Source organism: Xiphophorus hellerii, chromosome 4 (assembly GCF_003331165.1).
Source record: "Xiphophorus hellerii strain 12219 chromosome 4, Xiphophorus_hellerii-4.1, whole genome shotgun sequence".
NCBI classification, from domain to species: Eukaryota; Metazoa; Chordata; class Actinopteri; order Cyprinodontiformes; family Poeciliidae; genus Xiphophorus; species Xiphophorus hellerii.
In genome coordinates, this window is record NC_045675.1 from 9161021 (window position 1) to 9174289 (window position 13269).

General features: G+C 39.4%; 1 protein-coding gene across 3 annotated transcripts in view; it reads right to left on the reverse strand.

Annotated features, from left to right (window-relative positions):
* kctd15b (potassium channel tetramerization domain containing 15b) overlaps positions 1-11372 on the reverse strand; it is a 32243-nt gene extending 20871 nt beyond the window's left edge. The window contains exons 1-3 of one of the 3 annotated variants that reach the window (XM_032561641.1): positions 10509-11372; positions 8068-8243; positions 42-186 (exon numbers count right to left, since the gene is read on the reverse strand). In XM_032561641.1, the coding sequence (XP_032417532.1) occupies positions 42-186; positions 8068-8243; positions 10509-10517 (330 nt within the window). In that variant the 5' untranslated portion in view covers positions 10518-11372. The other 2 variants (XM_032561640.1, XM_032561639.1) reach the window with 2 other exon arrangements.
* Between the last annotated feature and the right edge of the window lie 1897 nt (positions 11373-13269).

The following is a 13269-nucleotide window of genomic DNA, read 5'->3' on the forward strand; positions in this document are numbered from 1 at the left end:
TTTCCAGGACAGACAGACAGAAACACATAATCCAGAAATACCTTGAAATCCTCTGGAAGCAGCAGTTTGCTGGTCCTCAGAAAACTGAGAATATAGCGGAATATCTCGCCGTCCCGATCTATGAAGTAGTGCTGCTTCAAGCTGTCCAACACGATGGGCTCGGTGCCATTGAACAGGCGACTGATTCTGAAAATTGAAACAAACACGCACACACACACGCCGAGAGACAGCCGCACACACAAACACAACCACATAATGGAATGAGCCAGCTCCCTTCAAATGCATGAAACAATTACCCTCCATTTATTTTTCAATTTTATTAGCACTAAGCTTGAAATGCATTAGCATCACAGGTTGAAACAAGGGGCTTAAGGCACAGTTCCCCCATTCCAGACTTGTTTGAAGTGTCCCTTCTGCAGAGAGATTAAAACAACACACACACGCACACACACGTCTGCTGCGTGTACTTACAGAAATTAATAGTATGAATGTAGCATTACAGCTCTATTATTCCATCTGTCAGAGGGGTGCAAATGAATCAGAGGCAGGAAATGGGGAAGGGCCACATGCTAAAATGAGGGAAGCATGCGGAAAAAAATATATTTTACTGTTACAGTTTAACTTTCTTATGAATTTAAATAGAATTTAGTAGCAGCACTCTACTGTATGCAAAGCGGCCTGACTTGCAATTTGGAAAATGTTTAACAAATCTGCCACTGGAAGAGAGAGAGATGACCCTAAAGCAAAAAGCAAAACAACAAATAACTAAATATGTTGAAAATGCATATGTTGTTGTAAATGTTGTAGAGCAGACATGCACACCCAATAAAAAATCTCAACAAAGCTACATTTCAGTGAATGACACTGACATTGCACATACTGCAGTATTTTTTTTTTTTTTTTACATATTATAAATCATTATAATTAACAAGAAAACATTAGTTAGATTCAGACTTTTAAGCATTCACCTAAATTTAGCCAACTTTGTTTTAGTAATTAGACACTTGTTGCTGCTCAGTGTCTTGATTCCCCCCCTCCGTCCTTCAGTGTACTGCATGATTAAGACCTTATTTGATGTTGGCTACAGGGGCTCATCAAGGCAAAGAGTAGAAATTGTTATTATCTTTAAACTTTCATCACACAGTGCTGGCCCACGCCTCCAGATACCCATGGACAGATATTTATCCCCAACCACTTGCCTTCATGCGGGTGTCCCGCAGGTCCAACTCTCACTTTAATAATCTCATCTAAACACCTCCACTTTATCTGTTTGCTCATTTGTAGTTGCTACATATCCTCATTTAACCGTTAACTGTAACTGTCTGCTTGGCGTAAATAAACAATGTGGACAATCTGCAGCACGAAACCACTTTTACAAATTCACTACACATTTGCAGCTCACTGACAAAGAGGTCTTGGCAGGCCACTGCGTTGCAATCATTATCTGTTGTTTTTTTTTGTTTTTTTTTTTAAGTAATCAGGGTTTAAATCATATCAACAGATTCCAGGCTGGCTGACAAACCGGTGGTGATGAGAGAAATCATAAAAGAAATTTACAAATTGGCCAGCAAATGCTTCCTTCAGTTCTGGAGTTAATAAACTTAGTTGGAGACACTTAAAATTAAAGTTGTTCCAGTCAGTCAGCCAATCTTTCTCTAGATTGACTCTGACGATTGAAATGTTGAATGCTGAGAAATCCTACTTTTTACATTTTCAACATATCATTTGGTTTATAACTTGCAGCATGTACTTTCATTTGACTTCTTTAGGTTTAGTAAATATCAGAATAAGATTATGGTCAAATATTTTGATGCATAAATTCTGTCTTATCAAAGGACAAGCAGTAGATGTTTCTTCAGGGAAGAAAACTGAATTGTTCAAAATTGGCAGCTCAGACCTCAAAGAAAAAGGTTGATAAGTGCATCTCCACTAGAAAAAGAGTAGGAATGTCAGGATACCAAAAGCAGTCGTGTTTCCAACCACAAATTCACTTTATTGAATTTACAACCAGCTTGTGTCTTATGGATTCTTTTAGCTTGAGTGATCAAGTCAAACTAGCCGCCTCTGTTTTCTTTAACTCGACTGTATGAGGAAGCAAAGACGCTTCTCCCACCCCTCCTGCCATTCTTCATCTTTTTCACTCTCCGTCTCTCTTTCTTTCTTTTTCTCTTTCTTTCCTTCCTTCTTCTTTTCTCGCACCCCGTCTCCATCCTCTCCCTTGCTTGCTTTCTCTCTGGAAATCGATGCAAAATGCTTTATAAAAAACCAATACTCATCTCCCTGTTTGGCCCGAGGTGTTCCTTTCTCATATGGTCTTGCAATTCTTCCAGCTAGAATTTCACCATACCCCTCCAGGCTAACTCTGTTTTTCATCTCCACTTTTTTTTTTTTTTTTTTTTTTTTTTTTAAAAAGCAATTAAAATGCTGCCTGTTTTTCTTTTTCTTTCCCTTTCCACCACTCCCTCTTGTCTGTTGGTTCATTTTTTCCCTTTTTGTTAAATCCCTGAGTTAGAGGGGTGAGTAGAGGGGGGATGAACGGAGGGGATGTTATTAACAGGTAGGTGGTGAGAAAAGGGTGAGGGAGTGGTTATGTAGAAAAATTAAGAGATGAGATAAACAACAAAAAAAGAGCCGACTGATGAGCAGGGAGGGGTGGGCTAAGAGAGGAAAACAGAGTAGAACAAAGATTAGGAATGAAGGAGTGAACTGAATGAACTGAGACAAAAATGTAAAACTTAAATAAAAACAGAGTCAGAGAGAAGGAAGAAGCTGGGTGTTTGAGTTTATCACATGGAGGGAACGCTTAAATCTCAGACAGCAGCTCTAAATGGCAAATCGACTGAACTGATATCATGCATTTCCTGTCTTATTGACCACTGTAAGGAGAGAGAGCAGATCACCCTCTGATGTTGTGCTAATAAGACCTTGCCCTCGTTTCTGTTATGCTATAAGGAAGCTAAACCTCGAACGGTCACCTAATGGAGATAACTCACTATGGAGGAGCACAAACACACGGACAGATCTCTGAAAGTCAAATCGCTCTGACATCTGAAGGTTTCTAAAAGATGGAAACTAGAGAGCAGGAAGTGAAGGTGGCCCTGCCTGATTCTGAGTCATTCAGTCATTAAGGGACGGTTCTTCAAAAATAAGAACTTGAAATCAGATTTTAAAAAGTAACTTTACTTTTTCAAAGCAGAATGGTTTACCCCTCTTCTCCACTACCCATTAATTCAAGTAGTAGTTAAAACTTTTCATCAAAAAGCTGACCAATTAAGGTTTACTAACCTATTCCTACTGCATAACCATGATATGACTGTATGTGTTACATAAACAGTCATCAGTCCTAAAGGCGCTGTTTTTAAGTTACTTAAGGGGAAAATATTCATACCAAATGCCCAAATTAAAAAACTAACCAAAACATATAGTACACAAGAAAGCGTTGGTCCAAAATACCAGATTTTAAGAATATAAACTCTAAAACGTCCTTGAAGCTTATTGACAGATACAATAATGCCAAGAATTACTAAATTTGTATTTTACCAGAAACAAAATGTATTGATCACAATGTAAAACTAGATATGAAAATATGTTTGAAGAACTGAAATTTATTTCCAACAAAGTACCTCGGTATGGTTAAATCATCTCAATTAAAATATTTGTTTTATTATTTTGCAATAATTAATGGTCGTATTAAGCATAATCAGATATAAAAAGTTGAAGCTTCATTCAAAGTCTAAATGCTTTTCCATTTTAAACATCAGAACAATCAACACTGACAACGACACGTTTTCTATGGTTAAAATCAGCTGATTCCTAATTCGTCCTTCGTTCAAATCTGATATTTACGACAATTAATCTGATATTTATGACAATTAAACAATTAAGGATGCTGAGTCTAACTGAGGCTGGTGTGAATCTTAACTGGTTTGGTTTTCCACAACCACAGAGGCAACTCCTAGCCACAGTGCTACATCAGTGTAAATACTTCATCCATTAAATATTTGATCCTCTGTCAGTTTTATATTGAATTATAGATAAGGATCACAGCAAAGAGAGGTGCTTTACAACAAAAATCATATTTTTACAACCAAATCTAAATATAAACAGCTGTTTCTACTTTAGTATTTAGGGTAAGACACATCAAAACGCCGCTACAAATCATCCTATGTAGTGACCAGTAAAACACACAACTATATGATTAGAAAATCACATTTGTTTTTAATAGACATTTAATATTTACTGAATGACTCTGTTGCTTTTACCTGGTGCTGTTTTGTTTAATATCTGTTTATTTATATTTTTCTCTTTGGATAATATAATTTATATCTATATGTATTTATTTAAATTTAATAAAACTGACAGATAACACCTGTAGCACTTGGATCCTCCACCAGAAGGCATAACTCAAGTATAGTTTTTGATTCAGCTGATTTTTAAGTATGTACTAACTTTGTTAAAAAGGTACAGGTTTCGGGATTACAGCATATAAATAATGTGTTTAAGTGATGCGTTACGATCTTAAGAATAGAGTCTGATTTTGCATTTATGGGATTAGCTTATAGACTGTAAGCACATTTTGATACCCTGACTTTGATATCAAAATTGACGTTCATTTTAAATTTTTGTTAAGCTGTTGTTTCTCACTGTTTTTGACACTTTACTAAATGAAAAACAATAGCAGCATTGAAGTTGTAGACATTGCAATCTTTACATTTTGATTGGTTGTTGCTTCTTATAATTTCGCCTCCAGTTCTTTCCTCTGCTCCAGCCTACAGTTGGAGCCACGGTGGCATCAGTTTTTCGGTGCCAGAAAAGAACAAAGAGTTGGAGCTAAGCACAAGAACCAGTTTATCACAAGTGCTGTTTAGGTGGGAAAACTTCCAGAGTGTACCTTGGACAATTTTTCTGTAATTGTGGTGCACTGAAACACCTGAATGTTGTTAGATAACATTTCAGAGTAGAATACAACAAAACGGAGGAAAAATACTGTTTGTTTTTTTTGCTTAAGCTTACATCAGCTGAAGAATCTCACTATTAGTCAGGTCAATTGGTAGAGACTACAAATGTTTTCTTGATGTCTCGCTTTTGCCCACTAAAAACTTTACAGGAAAATAAAAATGTCCAGAACAGTTTCCATGTCTCAGGAACATTTCCCCTAATTTCTTCAGCTTCTGTTCGAGTGACTGCTGAGGCTGTCCTCTGTGAGAGCTACACAGAGTGCACATCAATGTTTCATGACCCCTGTCCCTTAATATGGCCCACACAGAAGAAGATGAATATCCGCACATTAGTTACTAGACTAACTTTCTCTTGGCACGCTGCATTATTTAGGGGCCAATCTATTAAAAGTAATCAGCGACTTCAAAAGTCTTTTAGCCCCGCTCTCACTCGGTTGTCACGTTTTCAGCGCTCCGCCCGTGGTGCCCTGCTCGACCAAACGCGGCTCAGCGCGGCACACATGCTCATGCCAGTGTAATTGTTTTGCTTTCTGCTGTCAGCCATTATCCTAATTCACACAAAAGGGGCCCCTCCTTCCTCTGGCTTCAGTGGAAAGTGGAGCCCTGAGGGCAAATGTACGCTGAGGAGGCTGGGAGAGGGAGCGAAACAATGAGTGTATGCATATGTGCGTGTGTTTGTGTGTGTGATCCAGAGTGAGAAAGAAACAGCAAGAGACAGATAGAGGGAGTGAGAGAAAAGAAGGAAAGGAGCATGTGTGCAAAGAAGAGGAAGAGGAAAGAGCGCTCCAACCAACTTCCACTGATATCTAGTCTTTACTCCCACTGTAAAAGCACAGTGTGGATGCTCCGACTGGCTTTGTGCTGACTTTGAACTGTGCATGCATGTATGTGTGTGTGTGTCACCGCTTTAGTAACTTCTTTGTATGGTGTAAATTTACACCAGTGGAGAAGCACAGCAGCATAAACAATAAACTACCCACTGCATGAACCTGAAGTACAGCTGAAAGTGCGCGCAGGAAATCATCTTGATGAGAAAAAACACAACATTAAACTGCTGCCTGGGCAGAGACGTTGTCTTTCATTCTTTTTTTAAACTCATGTTATGTTGCAGTGGGATAAAAGAATAAGCTGTCAGGGATTTTCTGTCAGTTGACTTACTGAATATCATAATTTTATTACCAAGGGATTACACGGATGGTTTTCTTGTAGCCAATTTGGCAGATCCTCTGGTGCATGTTTACCTTGGTCCACTGGGGACTCAGCTGACGCACAACTGAAGGCACTACAATGCAACAAATGACACTGTGCATTAGACGTAAACGCTGTAAAACGTAAGGGGAGACATTTCGAATCAGTGGAGGCTCCAGAGTTAGTTTAGTTTGCTTTCAGAGCTATGGATTGTGGAGTAACCGTTTCAGGATGGAGCTAATAATGAGATGAAATAGATTATTTCAACTAGTTCTTTCAAATCTGAATCATCCCAGCTAAAACCTTGAAGAGCCAGTATTAAACTGCTTTATTGGCAGCTGTGCCTAAAGAAAGCTATGTCCAGATGTGGGCCACTATAAAAAGTGGAGTGGGACACTAAAACCAAAAGCTAAAACAGAAGGTAAGAAGTTTTATTTGTTATCCCAGAACCTGAAATTTAAGTCTTTAATCATTTTAGGATAATAGTCTGTATATTCATATTTTCAAGCACAAAGATAACCTTTTTCAATAATATGTTTGAATATGTTTGCTTAGTTCCTGGGGTACAAATTGTACAGCATTTTCAAATTATTGTGTCTCTCCTTATCTCACCTAAATATGTGATAGCATTTAAAGGTGGGGTCAGGAATGAGTGACATTAAAAACTGTTCATAAAAATAAAGAATATTTATGTTAATAAAAAAGAAAGAATAAAGAATAAATTAATTTTGCTACTCATCAAACCTTGTCCTTTCCTTCTTCTCTTAAATTTATGCGTAGAATATTATTATTATTATGTATACGAGATTGTCTGGCGGAAAACTTGGAGTTCAAAAAGTAAAAGTTTTCCTGCTGAACTTAATTTGTCATTTAATCCTGTGTTGCAGAAAACTGAAAGTAAGACAGGAGTTGGAGCACAGGCTAAAAAATTCTTAATTAAATCACTCGACAGTATTAAATTGTCCTGAGGCCAAGTCAGTGTTAAAGTACAGATAATAACAATAATAAAACCGATCATAAATCAGGAAAAGGTCAATATGTAGCATCCTCACGAGCCTGAGTTTATATCGAAATAAATTAATAAATAAAAATTTCAAAGAACGATACGTCTGACCTCAGAAGGCAGTTTGTTATTATTCAATGGGTTCTTGACTGAGACATATTAAGTTTAATAACAGTAAAAATAACAAAACCAATCTAACAACCATCAAATTAAATGTTTAAAAGCTCAGATTAGAGAGGAATAAAATGTCTATACATTGCTTCACAAGTTTTGAAACAGGAGTGCACTGCTCAATTGGTCAGAAATGGACCCATAAATCAGCAAATAAAACACAGCAAAAAAATTCTTTATTCAATAAATGATTCAAGAAAAAAAAAAAACATCCACAATTTTCTATCTTTAATTTGATCCACAAAAAAATTACTCAGGGGCTCGTTCTAAAGTTTCATTTAAAAAATACATAAGCAAATGATTTGATTTATAGTTATGATGTTCAATATAGTTTTTTCCCCGTCAAAACGTCCCCCACTATTAAACTATTTGTATGCTATAATCCTTATTATGAACCAGAACAAAAAAACTCAGAGAAAATTGGTATCGGCCAGGAAAAACCCGATCAGTGCATCTCTGCTGTTAAACTGACTTCACTGTAGAAGTTACACAGCAGCTGAGCGACAGTGACGCTGGTTAAATAATGTTATATCCGGTTCCTCACATAAAGAAACAATACCATCAGTTTATTCGATTTTAAATAAGTGCGTGTTTTCCATTGTTTGATTGAATTAAATGGGTTTGATAATTAGTAATCACTTGTTAATTTGTCAGTAGTTGTTAATGAGTTGCTGTTTTAAAAAAAACCTAATTCACTGAACTTAGTCAATCAGGTAAAAAAAGGGATAATAAATGCACCCTTCTTACCTGGAGTCTGGGTACTTGGTGAGGGTCGCAAGGCTGCTGGTGTACATGTGTCCTCCGACGTCGATGTGCACGGGGGCGTTCGCCTTGGTCAGCTGAGCCGGCAGAGGGATCCCCTGAGCGGCCAGGGGAGAGACCGGGGACCGGGTCAGAGACAGCCGTGACATGCTTCTTCCCTCCTGAAAGCAAGTGTAGAGAAAAGCCATGGGAACAAAGGTAAAGGAGGGGCGGAAAACACTACACAGTGATCCTGTACAGGGAAGAAGAGGGTATATCCTTTCTGAATGCTATCAGATCACTTCCATGTCTGTCTGGTCGCATATTTAGCTTGGAAATTATTGCCACCGCTCTAATTAAGTATGTTTGCATCTTTTCATGCAGCACCGCGGGCTAGGATAGGAGGATGCTTATTAGAGAAGAGGGCTGAGAGAGAGATAGACAGATAGGAAGAGTGAGAGAGAGAAAGAGAGAGAGAGAGAGAAAAGGAGGGGTGTGGGTGATGCTAGGTGTCAGCCTCCAGGGGGATAAAATAAACTGCTGCTGCAATATTCTAATTAAAGGTCGCCTTATGTGTTAGACGTGATGCGCCAAGACGCACCAAGCACCAATCTGAGACGGAAGGGAGTCAAAGCGGGAGGAGTGCAGGGAAGTTAGGGGGTGCAACTTTACCTTAGCTACACACACCACACACACACTCACCCAATGCACAAAACTCCAAGGTGATCGCTTCTCACGTGACTGCATTTATAGGGACCAAGCGCGTAAAAACGCACCAGATCGCAACAAAACGCACGGACAAGACTGGCAATGATCAGTTAGTTGATATGCTGTGAGTAAAACTCCGGAGAGAATTACACAACAACATATTAAAGACCAAACAAAAAAACCCTGACAGAATTCTGAGACGCCTGGTGTTTGGGAGTTTATTGTAGCATGACTGGCCAGAACAGTGAGCTGAAACTGATTAACTGATTAAATGCTTTGAAAATATTTCCAATCACGGCGAGTTTTGATTCTGGTAGTGGTTGAAGAGGAACAGGAGAGGTTGGATGAGAGGGTCTAGTGTCCAACCTGCGCGCAAATGGTTCACCAACACACCACTACGTGGCCACAAAATGCGTCCCTGCTCTCTGTAGGGAAAGCCTCATCACGATTTGCAGCATTTTAGCAACGAGTTGTAGGTCATAAAAGGATGAGAGTTCCTGGCACGGTTGACTGTGATTTAAAATAACACAAAAACTTTATAAATATCTAAAATACGAAATAAAACTTCAAGTAAACGTACAGAACTGATCAGTTTGCAGCTGCGCAGGAATCCAAATGATCCCTACGGCTCAGAAAGAGGCGCCACGGGGGGATTGGATTGCATTTCAAATTCAAGGTCAAAAAAGGGAAATAAAAACAAATTGGAGAAACATTAAAGTTTTTGCTCCTGTCACATGGGCCTGTCCCATCACCGGCATTTCTCTCTCTCTCTCTCTTTCTTTCTCTCTCTCTCTCTCTCTCTCTCTCTCTCACTCTCTCTCTCTCAAATCCACCGCACCAGTCCGGTCAGTAAACCTACATCACGCATAAAGATTTGCATAAAGAACAAATGGAAAATTAGACCCATAATTCACCTTCTTACCTTGCTAATCACACTCAATCAGCACAGTCTTTTTTTTTTATATACTTAAACTGCTTCTTCTAACCTACCAGCAGTCAATATGTGGCAGATCGCTCCACAAAACCACAGCAACAACTTTCAAAACTCGGATGCCTCATAATTTAGACATATTTTCTTGTCAAAAATGCCACCGGGAGGCTGAAAACATAAAGAGCTCGATAGGCACGAACATCACAAGCCTACGCTCTGCCTTTAATCTCCGAAATGCTCAATATGGCGTCTCATTCCTGCCCCACAATTAAAAGCCGAATATACACGTGAAATGTCCTGCTGCATTTTAAAACTCACACTCGTTCAGACAACACAAACAACAACAAAAAAAGACAAAAAACGCAGCTGCTGGCTCCTCACTCCCAGCAGCAGCCCCCATGCAGCTCAGCGCAGCCGCAAAGCTCGAACTTTGACTAAAAAAAAGGATTGGATTCCGTAATATAATAGTCACCCTACCGTTTCAAACATTGTAGGGAGTCCAGATGAAATCCGTGCCGGCGGTCAGTCCCAGCTGTTAAAACCCCCGCAATCTTTTCTCCAAAAACTACACACGCATCCAGCTCCCCGCACCGAAACTGAGCTAACACGAATCTTTTTTCTTTTTTAAAAACCAAAATCCCGCAAAATAGTTTTTTTTTTCTCCTATCAGAGACGTTCAGATGTGGCCGAAGTCGACTGCTCTCAGAGGGGGGGAGTCTCTGTGGCTTTAAAGGCTCTATTTGCAAGGCTGTCTCGACCTGTCCGCATGGAGCTGCTTTGTACCAAAGCGCACAGGAAGCGTCCTTACCTTGAACATAGATGAGATGATCTCCTTCCCCCCTTCTCCGCTCTTATTCGGATACGCGTAAAAAATGTGCGCTCTTGTTCGAATCCTGCTCCCGGTTTTTTTTTCTTCCTTTTCCTGTCTCTTGTCTGTCTTTTTTCTTTGCCTAAATGAAAACTGCCCCTGTGGTTTGTTATGAGAGGAAAGAAAGCCAATAATCCTTCTCTAAATAACAGAGCGGAGCTAAAAAAGAAAATTCTCGCTCCGGGCTGCCCGAGCGCCTCTGGGCCGGGGATTAGGCTACAATTAGCTCAACTCCACTCTCTCGCCTGGGCAATTTTCTCAAGGAAGAGAACGTGATACCCCACTATTCCTCAAATTATGACTTCACAGATAGAAAAACTCTCTTTTTTTTTGTTGACGGAAAAAGTGGAGCGGCGTGAAGTTGAGATTTAGAGTGGGGGCAGGAATCCAAACAGTGAAGTGTCAGATTCAGATTTAGATTTAGCAGATTTTAATCATTGTCATTTCGTCTGATGTAATAGGTCCTCAGGCAGTCCAGCTAAAAGGAATACAGTTCCATCTCCAGTCTGAATGGAAAGTTTTAAACCACGCAAGCAGCCATAGTCCTTCACTCAGACAGCATATAACTTGTTGATAAAGTCTCAGGTTAAAAAATGTAAAAATGAAGTGATATCCTTGAGCCAATATCTTTCAGTGTCCCTTCTCTTCCCCCATTCACTCCTTCCTCCTCTCTCCCTCTCCTGCCTTAATGTCTGGAGTTGTAACGCCAAATTTCCTGCAGGCCATTAAAATCAAATGACGTTCATGGACATGCATGCATGCTGCTGCAGAAAGCGCCCTCACAACCTGCCTGCAGCCAAATGCGCCATTTCAATTATAGCGCAGGGCTTAGATGGAGATATCTGCACAGAACCCCCCTCCTCTTCAACTCCCTCCTCCTCCTCTCTCCCAAGTGAAAAACCAGGCAGCCTCCAGACTTTTTTTTTCTTATTTTTTGGAAAAGAAGATAGAGGCTGATTATTGTATTTTACCCAGCAAAGAGTGACATAAAGCGAGCGCAGAAATGAAGAACGAGAAAGAGTGGGTGAAGCAGGTGTTCGCACCTTAGGAAAGGATTATTTATTTATTTGTGTGTTTGTTTATTTGTGGGTAAATAACTGTGAATAATTGATGCAGCATTGAGCCCAGTAATTACCCTGTACCAGCTTCGTTCCAGAGGTGTCACGTTGGTTTCTTGATATTTGGCGCCAACCAGTGTAGAAACTTGTTACTGGTCCACAGGATCTACACGGAGCAGTCAGCGCTTTAGTCTCTTTTGACCCTGAACAGGATTTTAGCGAGGACTCTTCAAGGCAGTACCTTCCGTGGACTCTAGAGTTGTGAAAACAAATTAAGTGTTACCCAAAAATCTTGCCAGTTATTATCACTGTGAGTTATTTAATTTGTTAGATTTTTATACCAGGCAACATTTACGCACAGAACTGCTAAACATTTACTCCCCTTAATGACTCAATTGTTGTCACAATTGTTTTTATTTTCAATATGTCACACCTAAATGTTTCAGACCACCAAACAAATTGTAGTCACATGACGTCAGAGCTAATGACGTGGTTTTTGGGTTAATCTTTGACCTCCTGGATGAGTTGTTGATCAATTTCTGGTAGAATTCATAGTTCTACCAGAACTTCATTCACAGGAAGTTGTCCAAGTCCTGAAGCAGCAAGGCGTTTGCTTGGTTGGATGGTTGCAGTTATTATTACAAAAGTATTTTTGTCAGCAGTAGTTTTCACCTTGCAATACTCCCCTGGTTGTTGTTTGTGCCCATGTCTTTCCTTGTATTGAATCATAAAAAATTAAATAAAATAAAATAAAGACTTCCTCCTCCTTTATACAGAAGTCCCTGCACGAACCTTCCCTTTTTGAACTTTAACTTTTTTAAAAACATGTTTTACTTTTTTGGACATTAAATTAAACAAACTCTCATGCTGTTCAAGCTCGCTGGAAACAAAAAGTTGTAAAAAGGATGATAAGTGCACTTTAAACATAAATAAATAAACATTGCAACTTGTTCATGCAACATCCATTTCATTAGGATGTTGCATAAACATCCACATGTTTATGGGTGCCCCCCACTGAACGTTTGGGGGATTTTGTCGCATTACAACCTGTCTTTTTGCACACAAAAAAATAGCAATTAAATGATAAAAATAAGCGATATTGCTAGTGATGTATGACAGCCGTGGTGATAGGAGTGTGAGCATGCGTTTCTGCTAGAGGCGGGCCAACTTTTCGTATAATTAGAGGGACCTGAGCACGCCTCGGAGCGTTCCCGCGTCGAACCCTCTGGCTCAGATTTGTTGTTTCCAGAGGTAAAAAACTGTAGGGGGGAGAAAGAGATTTTTTTTTCTCATTAAAGGAAACAAGCCTGGAGTAAGTTCAATTACATGAAGTATGCAGGGATGTTGTAAATTTAAAGATTTAAATAGCTTACAAAGTGGCCCCAGGCCCCATCAGTTAATTTCCTTAATTTATGGATTTTATCAGTGTCTGAGAGGAGGAAGTAGGTCATCTTGAGTATTTGCATACAGCTCTGAGATTTCAGAAAAAAATCCAAAATATCTGCCCTCTTGACCATGACCTGAAGAGAGTAAAGGGTTAAACAGATTCCCCCTCCTTTAACAAGGAGAACGAAGAAAGAGCTGACGTTAATTTGGTCTAAGTAATGAGATTATTGATGTCTGGTCCCCAGGATGCAGGTGCA